Here is a 13,346-nt window from a genome sequence, read left to right as displayed (position 1 = left end):
AAAATTAACAAGTATAAATTAAAAGTAGCCCTCCTGTTTTATTCATTGTGGTGTAGCCCTTGTTCATAAAAAGGTTGGAGACCCCTGGTTTAGCTGCTTTTGCGTCTGAGCTTCTCATTTATTGTGCATATATTCATAAATATATCTTTTTAAGCTCTACAGAAATATTTACATGACATTTGTATAAATAAAAAAGTAATAAAATGTATAAAAAAAAATGTAAAACATGCGTTATAGTATCTTCATCTAATTATTATATTTAGTAATCCATGTTTCAAATAAATGTCAATAAATTGGCCTACTGCCATTTATAAGCAAGTGTTGATGTTTTTTAGCTGATAGAGAACAGTGTTTGTCTGCTGAGAAATCTGTCCTACCAAGTGCATCGGGAGATCCCAGGCTGCGAACGCTACCAGGAAACGATGCCCGTCAACCAAGGCCCCGCCCCTGCTACCCAAAAAGGCGGCTGCTTCAGTTCCAAAAAGGGCAAAGGTGCGTCTCTGACTCAGTTGTTGTACTCAGGCACTGGCTGTGGGGAGAAACCAATTAAAATGAACTTATCTTTGTGGTGTGTAAACAAAGCTTAGAGGCCATGTTTGTTTTTGTGCCTTTAAATCATAGCACATGCACTTTATTGGGTTTAGCCTGCGGGTTTGATACGTGCCAGATCATGTTGTTTAGACATTGATATGGGACATGCATGGTTTTCACACATGTGCGTATGCTTTGTGGGATTGTTGCCTGATAATTTTGTGGTGGCTGGGGCACTATTGCGATCATTTTTTGTTTTGAAATGCCAAAATTGGTCCTGTCCTTTCTTCTGCATTTCTCATCTGCTTTTTTCTGCTTTTCTCGCTTTTTATCCCATAACAGACGAGTGGTTTTCCAAAGGTATGTTTTTTTTCTCTCTTTCTTGGTTTTTTTATAGAGCTTTGCTTGCCTTCATGAAAATCATATCATTGTCGTCCACTGTTAACAATGTTATAGGAGGAAGTTCAGAAAGTGGATCTGAAATGGGAAATTTGTATGACGTTTTAGGGGACAATAATGTATTTCCCATCCCGTTTCACATTCATTTATGAGCTGCACTACTTAAGGAGGCAGATAAGGGCACCAGTCACACAAACAAGGTTTCTATTGATCGGAAATAGATGTTGTAGCAGTAACATGTATCAGATTATGTCACTGGACACTGAAAGCTATAACTTTGTTTAAAAACCTAGTGAGCTGCCTGCCTAGATTTTATTTGAGGGAATTGCGAACCATTCCAAATAGTGACAGTGAAGTAATGCTGCTTTCCAAGTTCTAAGGTACCATTGTGTGAGGCAGTCCCAGAATGCATTGGGACCACAATGTCATATGGCGCTTTTCCATTGCATAGTACCCCACGATTAGGTTGGGTTGGCTCGGGTCACCTCACTTTGGCTTGGTTAGCTTTCCATCAAGTTAAGTAATACTTCAGAGTGGGAGGGATTATAAGCATGTTGTAATATTTGCGCTGCCTACTGCTGTGACATCATACAACCGTTGTTGGAATGCTATACATCCCACTAACCTTAATTTATTTCTCATGCCGCCACAAAAGTAAAAATGACCACCACAAACAGATGTTTGCACATTGCGTTTATCACTACCTCTGTCTCACGTGATAGCTTCTGTACAAACACCCGTGGTGTCAGTCGATGCGCTCCGCTGAGCCTCATTTAAGTTGCATACGTGCGGACGTGCACGTCGCGAATGTGATGCCACAAACTGCAAGTCTGGAAAAAACTGTTATGGTGTTCCTGATTCTCAAGCTGTGGATGTTTTTCATCGCTAAAAGGGAGTTTGGAAACTTATAGCGAGCACAGATGACAACAGGTTTACTTGAAATGGCGCAAGCTAGCACGAAGGTAAAGCTAATCTTTTACATTGTAGCGATGATGCTGGTAGTGACAATTTTCTCGGACCAATCAGTGATCTACAGTGTTTCGCGTCATGTTTTTGTATCAGCTCGGGTCGGTTGGAACCCCAACTGAGGTGGTACTAAAAAAATTAAAGGGTACTTCGTACTGCACCCAATGGAAAAGCCCCCAACATTAAGCCGACCCGATCCAAACCGTGTGGCAACATTTCGATGGAAAAGCGCCAAAAGAGACTTGTGTATGCCACCCTGCAACATCTTATCCTAAAACTTTAATAGAAACAATCTTGGTCGGACAGCTTGATGTGGAACACAGCCTTTTCTACATGGTTAAGCTTTAAGGGATAGTTCACCAAACTTGCGTTACTTCCCCTCACGTTGTTCCAAACCTGTATAAAAAGTCTTTGTTCTGCTGAACACCAATAATGATTTTTTTTTTTTTAAAGACACATCTGGGGCACCATTCACTTTCATAGTATTACTTTTTTCCAACTATGGAAGTCAATGGTGCCCCAGATCTGCTTGTTACAAACATTCTTCAAAATATCTTTCTTTTTATTCAGCAGAACAAAGAAATTGATAGAGGTTTGGAAAAACTATAGGTTAAGTAAATTATAAAAATTTTATTATCAATTTAATGTCTCTTTATTTTTCAAAATTGGTTTCCAATCTGTTTTAATATTTATTCAAACATGGATTGAAAACTACAAATTAGCTTAATTCTAGGATCAATTTAATATGAAATAATTAAAATCTGATTTAATTTATTTTTCTTGTCCCTGTGACTGTGGCCCTTAAAAGCGATCCTGATGATTTTCTTGATATAACCAGCAGAGAGCACCAGAGCACCTCACTTCATATAGATACACACTTCACTTTACACTTCCCCATTTAAACTTGTAACCTCACAGACCTATTTATAGACAGTGTCACCAACTAGTTGCACTTTGTTCCTATTGTGTTGTCATATATTTATGTAAGAGGTCGTCCATACTGCAGGGATACTCTTCATGTGGAATAAATGTGGCCTCTGTCTCGATTGTGTCTGAAGAAAACCTTCTTTGTCCAAAGACTTTTATCTAGTAATTCTTAACAAGCACTATTAAAATGCTTTAAATGAGATGTAAGCAATCACCATCTTGTAGTCCAAAGTGCAAAGGATGTTTTATTCAGACGTCTGTTTTCAAATCTAACAGCTTCAATCCTATTAAATCACTGTTTAATTGGTCCCTCTATCACTTTCTCTCTATTTCACTTGCTCCTTATTTCCTCTAATGTGTTCAGGCAAGAAAGAGGACGACGGGACCTCAGATACGATTGACATTCCAAAGAGAACCACACCAGCCAAAGGTACATTAGACTTCCTATTGGCTCTGCATTGGTATGCTGATCGTTGATTTTCTCAGCATTTGGGTTAGTTGTGTAACAATGTAACTGTGTTGTGTGTTTCTTAAGGTTTTGAGTTGCTGTTCCAGCCAGAAGTGGTGCGCGTGTACACTTCACTCCTAAAAGAGAGCAAGAACCCATCGGTTCTAGAAGCAGCTGCTGGAGCCGTGCAGAATCTTTGCGCAGGCCGCTGGAGCGTGAGTATACGTGCAAACATTTTGTGAATGTTGAATTATTGTGGTTGGTCGTTTGCATACTCATTAGGGCTCTTCATTTAATGCGTTAATTAGATTCATTAGTTAAGGAGGAAAATAATGTGTTAAAAATATTTTACGCACCCGATCAAGCCAGTGCTGCATAGTCACAAGTTTATCATTTCACATGCTTTCAGGCCTTGCCCTTTAAAGGACAAGTTCGGTATTTTACACTTAAAGCCCTGTTTTCAGATTGTTTATGATGAAATAGAATGGTTTTGACTGAGATTTGGAGATATGATGCTGTCCCGAAAATTTTCGCATGTGTGTGTTTCACCTCCCACCTCTATAATGGCTTTATTGGTGCACAGGAACAATCCTTTCTAAAATGCATTAAACTTTTGTTTACAAAGACGTGAAACTCACCGAGTGGTCAGGGGTGTTCACTGATATGCTCACACAAAAATCGCTGCAAAAGTAGTTTGACAAACTATAATCAATTTCTCCATTTTATTAATTTTTTTCTTTCAGTATGGGCGGTACATCCGAGCAACGATGAGACAGGAGCACGGTCTGCCAATGATGACGGAGCTGTTGTCTCATGGGAACGATCGAGTGGTCAGGGCGATGTCTGGAGCTCTAAGGAACCTGGCCATTGACGCTCGCAATCGTGAGCTGCTAGGTGTGTACACGGCAGTACTTAATCTTGCATTAATAAATACATTTAAATTGTTTTAATTTATGATCGTATACTTGCTACTGTGTTTAATTCCCTATTTTTCCATGCGTAGGGAAACATGCAGTGCCTAACCTGGTGGCTAATCTTCCTGGTGGTGGTCAGAGTCAACCCGCTCGCGCGCTCTCGGAGGAAACCATAGTATCTGTTCTCAGCACTATGGTGGAGGTGATCGGGTCCAGCGTAGATGCTGCCAAAACACTGCGCAGCTCCCAGGGCATCGAGAGACTTGTGCTTATTAACAAAGACAGGTATGTCTCTATCTCAGATTTTTTCCGGCATTCCTATTGTGGGACTGTGATGATCTACTGTTTAAAGATCTGTTTAGTATGGTGCAATATGTGCAGTTCAATACATCATTTATTATCAATACTGCCTGCTATTTAACTCCCATATATTAATTTTATGCTTAGTATGTATCATAACCACCCATGTTCTCCTCCTATAGCAACCGCTCGGATAGGGAAGTACGTGGCGCTGGGCTGGTCTTGCAGATCGTTTGGGGCTTTAAAGAGCTTCGCCGCACACTGGAGAAAGACGGCTGGAAGAAAACAGACTTCATGGTTAACCTCAACCCTCCCAACAACACGCGCAGCAACGGGGGATACGAGGACAGCACCCTGCCACTAATAGACAGGGGTGAGGACGCACCCTATAAATGTTTACACAACAAACAGAACTGTTTATTAGGTGTTTTGAACATACAGTAAACCGACTTAATTTGGATTTGTTTGTTAGGAGGCAAACAGGACAGAGATCGAGATATGATTCCTATGAACGACATGGGACCAGGTAAAACACCCTGTAGATGCATTTATTTAAATATGGTTATGCTTTTAGCCTCGTGCATTTGATGCACATTTTTTTTGCACCGTTGTGCTATTTCGGGCATAAACCACTGTGCTAATTTAAAATGTGTGATCAGTGGAGAGTTGAATTGTGTTGTGTCTGTGATACCAGATGCTTATTCTACGATAGACCAGAGAGGACGGAGGAACACTTTAGACGACACTTTGGACCGAGACCGAGATGCACCTCAGGTGATGCAGACGTTCGAGAGAACATCCGCCCTTTGCACGTTCACACATGACCAACAATTTGTTCTCACTTCCTCCTAGCGGTTCAGCACACTACACTTACTGACAGACTTAACTAACACCAACTCCTTTCTTTTTATTACTCACCTACTGTTTAATGGCTTTTCACTTTCACTTACTCTGTGGATCTCTCTTTCTTTCACTCTCAGGGAGGAATGTATGGGGAGAGGCGGGGCTCTATGCCTCTGTTGGACACTTATGATGGTTAGGCCACTCCCCCTCCCCCCACTCAGTGCATGAGCACGCATGGTATGTGTGTCCACCTTCTGCATGGGCTTCGTGTGTATATAAGTGTATGTGTGCTGGTCTTTGTGGTTCTAACCCTCATTAATGGTATTTTTGTTGTTTTGCTCTTCTGCGTATGTGGGTACACATGTTTGTATCGCTACCAGTGTTGGGGAAGCCACTGAACTGTGAATCCTGATATGAAGTTTTCAAACTGTAGTTGAGTTTTAACCCATTTTTAAAGTTAAACAGCGCTTTTTACAGTATGTAGTGTGTAGTGCGACACATTTGGTCCCACATGTGTTTTCATCCGTGCGACCAGCCATTCGGGAAAAAGTCTCTCTCTGTGTTTCAACAACAGACACACATTAGGCCCATGTCATGGTCTAAACCAATCAGAAATAGTGAAGAGCAGACCCCTGCCTCTGATTGGCCTTGGTCCAGATATTTTTGTGTGTACTTTCGAAATGCATGTGCGCTGCAGTCAGACAAAGGGAGGTGAGTAGCCTTGGCCTATCAGATAAACCGTGGATGTAGCCGCGAATAATAAGAAAGCTGAAAAGGCCGATTGACAACTTTTCGTTAAGAAATCATAACCAATGCTTTGACACGGAGCCATCAACCTCCCAAAGTTATGTCAAGCCCTGGTCCAGATACCACATTGGTAATCGATTCTGAGCTTGAGCATAATTCTTAAAGATTTTTGTAAAACTGTTGTGTTAAATGTAATGCGGTCAAAAATTTGGGTGCAACTAACTTTTGTGCTGGTGCACCTAAGAAAAAAGCACACCAGTGCAAAAAGTAAGGTTAGAGCCCAAATTTAGGTCAATGTATTTTGCGGTAACTGCAATATACTATATCCATGCTACTCACAATAAACCAAATGTTTAGATTTTTTCTTTTATTCATGAGACTATACTCATCTTTTTAGGCATTTATATTAAATGTAAATATATAAGTTTTGAAATTCTGTTAACGATCGATGATTTAACATAAACGTAGCATTAAATATTAATAAAACACTGCACAGTCCTCGTTGTATGAATTAAATGTACATCTGCAAAAGGTGTTCAGTTAAGAGTAGTGAGTGATTTTCATTTTTAGTTTGTAATGAACATTTCTGACACAAAGCAGCAGGCTATTGTCACGAAGACCCAAGACTATGTGTTGAAATTAGACTGAAAATAACGAATACATGCACATTTATCTGTGAACATAATGCACGTTACAAATGTATTTTACTATCCACAAACAAATGTCTTGAGATTTTGAATAAATGACAGTACTGCTTTTCTTGGTGGATCCAATGCAAACCACACAACTAAAGTGTCAAAATCCATATGAACAAAACAGAATGAATGCACATCCTCTTTATTGCATGCAAAAATTGTGATATGATACAAAATATAACCACTGAATTCACAAATATATCTCTGAATATGAACATTCACATCAATAATGAATTTCGCACACAAAAAAAGACATTTACTTGGTTCATTCATTATTAGTTGTTTGTATTTGGCTCATAAAATGCTTAAACTGCAAAATGAATGTCAAAATTCTAATGAACAGAACGGGCTAAACGCTAGGGCTGGGTATCGATTCAGATGTTCCGGATCGATTCGATTCACAAGCTATCGATTCGATTCTCGGTTTGAAATTCCAATTCGATTCAACTCAATGAATATAGATTTAATACAAATACTATATTTATAAAAAAGAACGGTGAACAGCAGTTTAAAAGTGGGTAATTAATAAAAAGAAATTAAAAGCCACAACACTCGTCATCGTCTTGCTTGCGAAATCTAAAATGCTTCCATACCTCTGACTTTTTATGTGAAGGTGAAATCAACATCGATGAAGCACCTAAAACCACTATTTTAGGCACTGAATGAATGAATGAATGACAGGCTAGCCTCTCGCTCCTTGGTAACATCGCGCAAGGCAAAAAAAGGTTACATCTAGTGGAGAAGACTAGTTATTAGATTAACTTTAATCTTCCGTTCAATGTTTGCATAAATAAATAAATAAAAAAATCGATTTGTGGCCTTTGAGAATCGATTTTGATTCGACCACGAATTTTTTTTTTGCCCAGCCCTAATAAACGCAGGAGTGTAATCTGATCCAAAATTATCTAAATTTTTACTTATTTAAATCTCAAGACATTTGCTCATCGATCGTAAAATACATTTGTATCTTGCATCAAGTTCACAGATACATGTGCATGTATTTAATAATTTTCAGTCTGATTTCAACCCATACAAGACCACTTTAAGACTGCCTTGTTTCAATATTCTGATAAACATCCAGTTGTTTACCAACCCGAAACAAACCCGAGAAAATTAGACCCGAGTCCGACCCGAACTAGTGGCAATTTTTTTTAACCCAACTGGACCCGAATGTAAACGACACTGACGTGTGCATTCTGCAGACCCACACGCAGCAGTAAGACAGAAAGAAACTCTCCGAAATTTGGCGAGCTGCTCCATTTGTTTTACTTTGTTATCTCACGACGACACCAAAGTAATTGCTAAAATGTACATTTAAAATTGACTGACATGTCTGTCCCAACGAAAATTAACCTTCCACCAGCCACACAATGTCGCAAGCGCTCTTGGCAAACAGAGGAGAGGTTTGAAAAGGACATTGATGCACACGCAAGAGAGTTCGGGTCTTCTCAGGTCGGTTCGGTAAAAACGCCTTCATTTTAAATTACATGAGACCCAACATTACACAAAAGGAAAAATTTTCACACATTTGTGTCATTTGCTGAATAATGAAACTATAAAAACTAGCATTTGAAAATGAGTTTTAAAATAGGTTTTTAAAATGACTGAATGCTAATTTTGCCGAATTCCGTAACATTCCACGTTCCATTTAAATTCCATTTTTATGCTTTAATTCTGTGAATTCCGTCCGTGTTTAAAGGATTAGCCCATTTTCTTAAAAAAAATCCAGATAATTTACTCACCACCATGTCGTCCAAAATGTGATGTCTTTCTTTGTTCAGTCAATAAGAAATTGTTTTTTGAGGAAAACATTCCAGGATTTTTTAAATTTTAATGGACTTTAGTGGAAACCAACACTTAACACTTAACTCAATGGAGTTTCAAAGGACTCTAAACGATCCCAAACGAGGCATAAGGGGTCTTATCTAGCGAAACGATTGTCATTTTTGACAAGAAATAAAAAATATGCACTTTTAAACCACAACTTCTCGTCTATCTCCTGTCCTGAAAGCGCCAGCGCGACCTCACGTAATTGCGTAGTGACGTAGAAAGGTCACGTGTTACATATATGGAACCCACATTTGCGGACCATTTTAAACAATGAACTGACACAGAGACATTAATTAGTATCATTTGACATACAAAACGTCGGAACGGTCCTCTTTCTCCACACTTGTAAACACTGAGGGCGTAGTTTCACATTCGTCAACTGTGACCTCTTGACGTGATGACGTATTGCGTGAGGCGTGCTGGCGCATCACAGGACCGGAGATAGATGAGAAGTTGTGGTTTAAAAGTGCATATTTTATTTTTCTTGTCAAAAATGACAATCGTTTCGCTAGATAAGACCCTTATGCCTCGTTTGGGATCGTTTAGAGTCCTTTGAAACTGTTATGTTTGGAGTTAATTGTTAAGTGTTGGGGTCCATTAAAGTCCATTAAAATGAGAAAAATCCTGGAATGTTTCCTCAAAAAACATAATTTCTTCTCGACTGGACAAAGAAAGACATCAACATTTTGGATGACATGGTGGTGAGTAAATTATCTGGATTTTTTTTTTTTTTTTTAAGAAAATGGACTAGTCATTTAACCAGGGCCCTATGGTTAAGCCAGTGTTATATCCCACCCAGGCAGATCACTAAAAAAATAAAATTAAGATTAGGGATGCACCGATACTGGTATCGGGTATCGGCCTCGATACCACGTTTTCTAAAGTACTCGTACTCGTTAAAAGTCCCCTGATACCTGGAATCGATACCACGGTCTGAGAAATGTCTATGTTTGAGCGGCGTGTAAGGGGTTAATACCTCTTGTGTTGTCCAAAGAGGCAGAGTTTACAACAAACTGGAAAACTAGTCCTTTGTTTTTTTGTTAAATTATATGACTAAAGCTGTTACCTGTAAATTTAAATTGTTTTTTTATTAAGTACTCCGTATCGGCAAGTACTGAACTCGTACTCGTACTCGTATTCCAAAAAAGTGGTATCCGTGCATCCCTAATTAAGATTGTTAATCACTTTTTGTTAACTCTCATATCACGTAAATCTGAAAAGTTTACAGAGAAATGTCAGTGTAATGACGTCATATAAAATAAATAGAGAACATTTTTAGGAGCACATCATTGCCACATTATATCTGGTTGTGTTGTAAAGCAAGGTTTTTATTTATTTATTAAACCGAGTGTTTTATCACACTATGGGGTAGTTTCCCAGACAGGGTTTGGATTAATCCAAGACTAGCCGTTAGTTATGTTAGGATATTTAAATAGTTTTTTTACAAACGTACTTCACAAAGGCATGTCTGGGAAACCGCTTCCATATTATTGGAAAAATTTTAAATAACAGTATTAAAATTGTCAATAGTTGAGATGGTGTTATTTACTCCCCAACACTGCTTTCCTCACCCCATGTGTCCATTTTGGTCACATGAGTGACACGTGGATAAATGTCAGCAAAACAGGCATTTTGTTCTGTGCACAAATGCTCATTGCAGATCCATGATGAACCCATGAATCATTTCTGATTGTTTTTAACTGTATGTGAGAATACACTAATACTTGATCCTTACTTTTCTCTCCCCGCAGAAAATCTGATAGTGTGCATCACCCGCCGTGAGTTTTCCACTCCTGCCTACTGTCCCTGCTGAGCCTCTGATCTCATCACTTATGGGACCATAGCCACTAATTGCAATGATGACCCTTCTGCAATTTACAACATTCTGATGTTGCCACTCTTCTCTTACTCTTCAGATTAATGTGATTGAGAACAGCCACTACTTACAATGGACACTACAGAATTCCTTTCTTGAATTGGGTCCATACTACTTTTCTGTGAAATTATGGACTAGGAGAAACACTAGGGACTAAAACTTTATCGTCACACACTCGGCTTTTAAACCATTGACCTTTATTTCTGGATTGCTTATGCATCTATTAGAACACTAGTGTAGAACGCCGTTCTTTTTGCTTCATATTGCTTTTTTGGGTTTGCGGTGATAAGATGCGAAATTGCGTCATCGTCACATCCGACCTGCAGAAATTATTGTACATAGAAAGTCTAGGTTTGACTCATCGACGCATTGTGACGGTCATAAGGCTTAATTTTTTGGTCACCGTTTTCCAAAAGCACTAGGTGACCACTCGATATTCATTTCGAATTTCCTTAGGTTGTCCATGTGTGCGTTTTTTGTAAAGTGTGCTGTCTCTAGGGAGAGGTTGTTGTTGAAAGTGTTAATAGAGGCAGAGGGATCATTAAATTGGGAGATTTTAAACCTGTAGCGTTCTTTAGTGGTTGCGGAGGACAGTCGTGATCTTTAGGACACAGCCATGTGGTTCAAGATCCTCCCTATCTGTTGTTCCTTAAAGCAGGTAGTAGATCTGGTGGCAAATTCGCAAAGCATTCCAAAGTGGGAGAACCGTTTGGGATCAATTTTTTCCATTGGGTTTGTAACTGGCACTGAGTAGATTTAGTGTACACTGAGTGGTAACCAAGGACCATATGCAAATTTTTCAAGAGTTATGTAATTTATGTAAGTCCTTTCCCCTGAATACACGATTGAATGAGCTGGACTGAGGAGTCAAATTTTAGCCCTGATCTTAGATCAGTACCGCTACTTTTCCAAACTTTGTGAATTGAGGCCCTGCTGGTGGACCTAGATTGCTTTGAATATAAATGAATGTGTAAATATGACCGTGTCTCACAAATCCACTCTGCATATTTGGAGTGCCTCGCTTGTTGAATGGTCATAAGAGGTTGTGTGTCGTGCGAATGTTTTCGTTTATAGGGTTCCAAGAGTTCCCCCCTCTGCCTCTTGGATCTAGTGCCTGTCTGTGTAGAGAATGAATGAGTGTACATTTAAGATGTATATGCATTGTTTTTCTTCTGCAAACCATAAGTAAAGTGCTTGTTCCATAGACTGCATATTTAAAATGCACAGTAAGTCTGCTGTAGATATTTACTGAATGGAAACTCTAGCACTAGGGGTCTTTTTTATTTTTTTAAGAATTTATTGGTTTACCCAATGCATTTTTAATCCCCCATTTGCCAATTTTAATACTTCACAACACTACAATTAGTAAAGGAAACTCGGCTGACTAAGTGGATGCGAGTTGGGAAGTTGGAGTCCTGTTTGTTCATACATATGAGTAACCAATAGATCGCTCAGTGTCGAGGGACGCAGATAACGGAGTCTTTTAATTACAAATGCATCGCATCGAGTACAGATTTTGATTCTAGCTTGATAAGAAAAGATGATAAAAGCACATTTAACTATATATACCAGAGAATATTTGTTAATTTTAATTATTTTTTTTCTTCTTGGTTTTGTCTTTGCTTTTCCTTTTCTATATTTTATGATTGGGGCTGATTTTGTTTGTTTTTCTGGGGTTGTTGTGGGTGAATGCATATGCAATCAGTTTTATTTTTTAAATAAATGCATTTACGGTTTATATCTTTTAATTAAAGACAAAAGGAAAAAATCTCTGTGTCGTGCTGTCAGTTGACATGCTTGTTTTCTGCAACACTAAAAAATGGAAATAACTCATTATCTCCTATTTCAACACTATACCTTTGGTCTTCAACATTGCACCTTTCTCTCATGAATTGAACGTGTAACTTAGCAATACATTTTTTAAATAAAAGTGATTTTTTTCAAGGTTCTGATAGTGAATTTTTTTTACAGTTTTTATATTTTTATATTCATCCACCTGGTTTTTAATTTGTAGAGCTTTTTAAAATTTAAATCGATAAATCCTTCTGCAATCAATTTTCAACCTACCTCCTGGGAAATGTGGTGGATATACTGTATTAAATATTATAGCTAAACAATTTAAAGAAATATGTGTGTGCCTTTCACTGTGTACAGATATTGTACAAAATAGGATGGAGAAAATACCCTCTCCCCAGTATTTAGGCCTAAACAATAAAAAACATACAACTGACACTTAAAGGTGGGGTGCATGATCTCTTAAAGCCCATGTTGATATTTGAAATCACCTAAACAAACACGCCCCTACCCCAATAGAATCTGGACCTTGTTTGGATAGACCCGCCCCACACATACGCAACCCAGGCAACGATGTCAGTTAGTAGACACGCCCTTACTGCTGATTGGCTACAAGTGTGTTTTGGTACTCAGCACGATTCCCTTTTCCAAAATCATGCACCCCGCCTTTAAACACCCCAGGGCAGATTCCCAGACAGGATTTAAATTAATCCATTATTAGGTCTTAGTTAGATATATTAGAGACATTTAAGTAGTTTATACAAACATATCTTACAAAAACAATACTAGTGTGAGACAAAATAATGGCACTGATATATGTTAAGATATTTAATTCCAAGGTGTTTTAAAATGATGGCAGCTCAAACATTTTAGTCTGGGACTAGGGTTAGTTCTGTCTGGGAACTGTCAGCCCCCCAATGTTTAAACTTAATCTGTGCCCTTGATATGCTAGTGATTTAATATGAAGGCAAGAGTTTGTGCATGGAGGAGAGTAAGCTGTCACTTTTGAAGTTGACCTACTACAGAAAAATAAAGGATCTGTGTAGTTTATTCCCTGGTTTTAAGTGCCACAACCT

The 13,346-nt window shown here is 38.6% G+C and overlaps 1 protein-coding gene across 6 annotated transcripts in view; it reads left to right on the top strand.

Moving 5' to 3' along the window:
* Positions 1-12,424, top strand: part of ctnnd1 (catenin (cadherin-associated protein), delta 1) — a 34,612-nt gene extending 22,188 nt beyond the window's left edge. For 4 of the 6 annotated variants that reach the window (XM_073814275.1, XM_065295562.2, XM_073814277.1 and 1 more), the window contains 11 exons: positions 336-492; positions 874-891; positions 3,188-3,253; positions 3,359-3,486; positions 4,015-4,165; positions 4,275-4,470; positions 4,668-4,858; positions 4,958-5,011; positions 5,180-5,259; positions 5,466-5,565; positions 10,352-12,424. In XM_073814275.1, the coding sequence (XP_073670376.1) occupies positions 336-492; positions 874-891; positions 3,188-3,253; positions 3,359-3,486; positions 4,015-4,165; positions 4,275-4,470; positions 4,668-4,858; positions 4,958-5,011; positions 5,180-5,259; positions 5,466-5,525 (1,101 nt within the window). In that variant the 3' untranslated portion in view covers positions 5,526-5,565; positions 10,352-12,424. The remainder of the gene's footprint in view (positions 1-335; positions 493-873; positions 892-3,187; positions 3,254-3,358; positions 3,487-4,014; positions 4,166-4,274; positions 4,471-4,667; positions 4,859-4,957; positions 5,012-5,179; positions 5,260-5,465; positions 5,566-10,351) is intronic. The other 2 variants (XM_065295564.2, XM_073814276.1) reach the window with 2 other exon arrangements.
* The last annotated feature ends 922 nt before the right edge of the window (positions 12,425-13,346 follow it).

The sequence above is a fragment of the Paramisgurnus dabryanus genome, chromosome 4, assembly GCF_030506205.2.
Source record: "Paramisgurnus dabryanus chromosome 4, PD_genome_1.1, whole genome shotgun sequence".
NCBI classification, from domain to species: Eukaryota; Metazoa; Chordata; class Actinopteri; order Cypriniformes; family Cobitidae; genus Paramisgurnus; species Paramisgurnus dabryanus.
The sequence above is the reverse complement of the archived record's forward strand: the minus strand, read 5'-3'. Positions and strand labels throughout refer to the sequence as shown.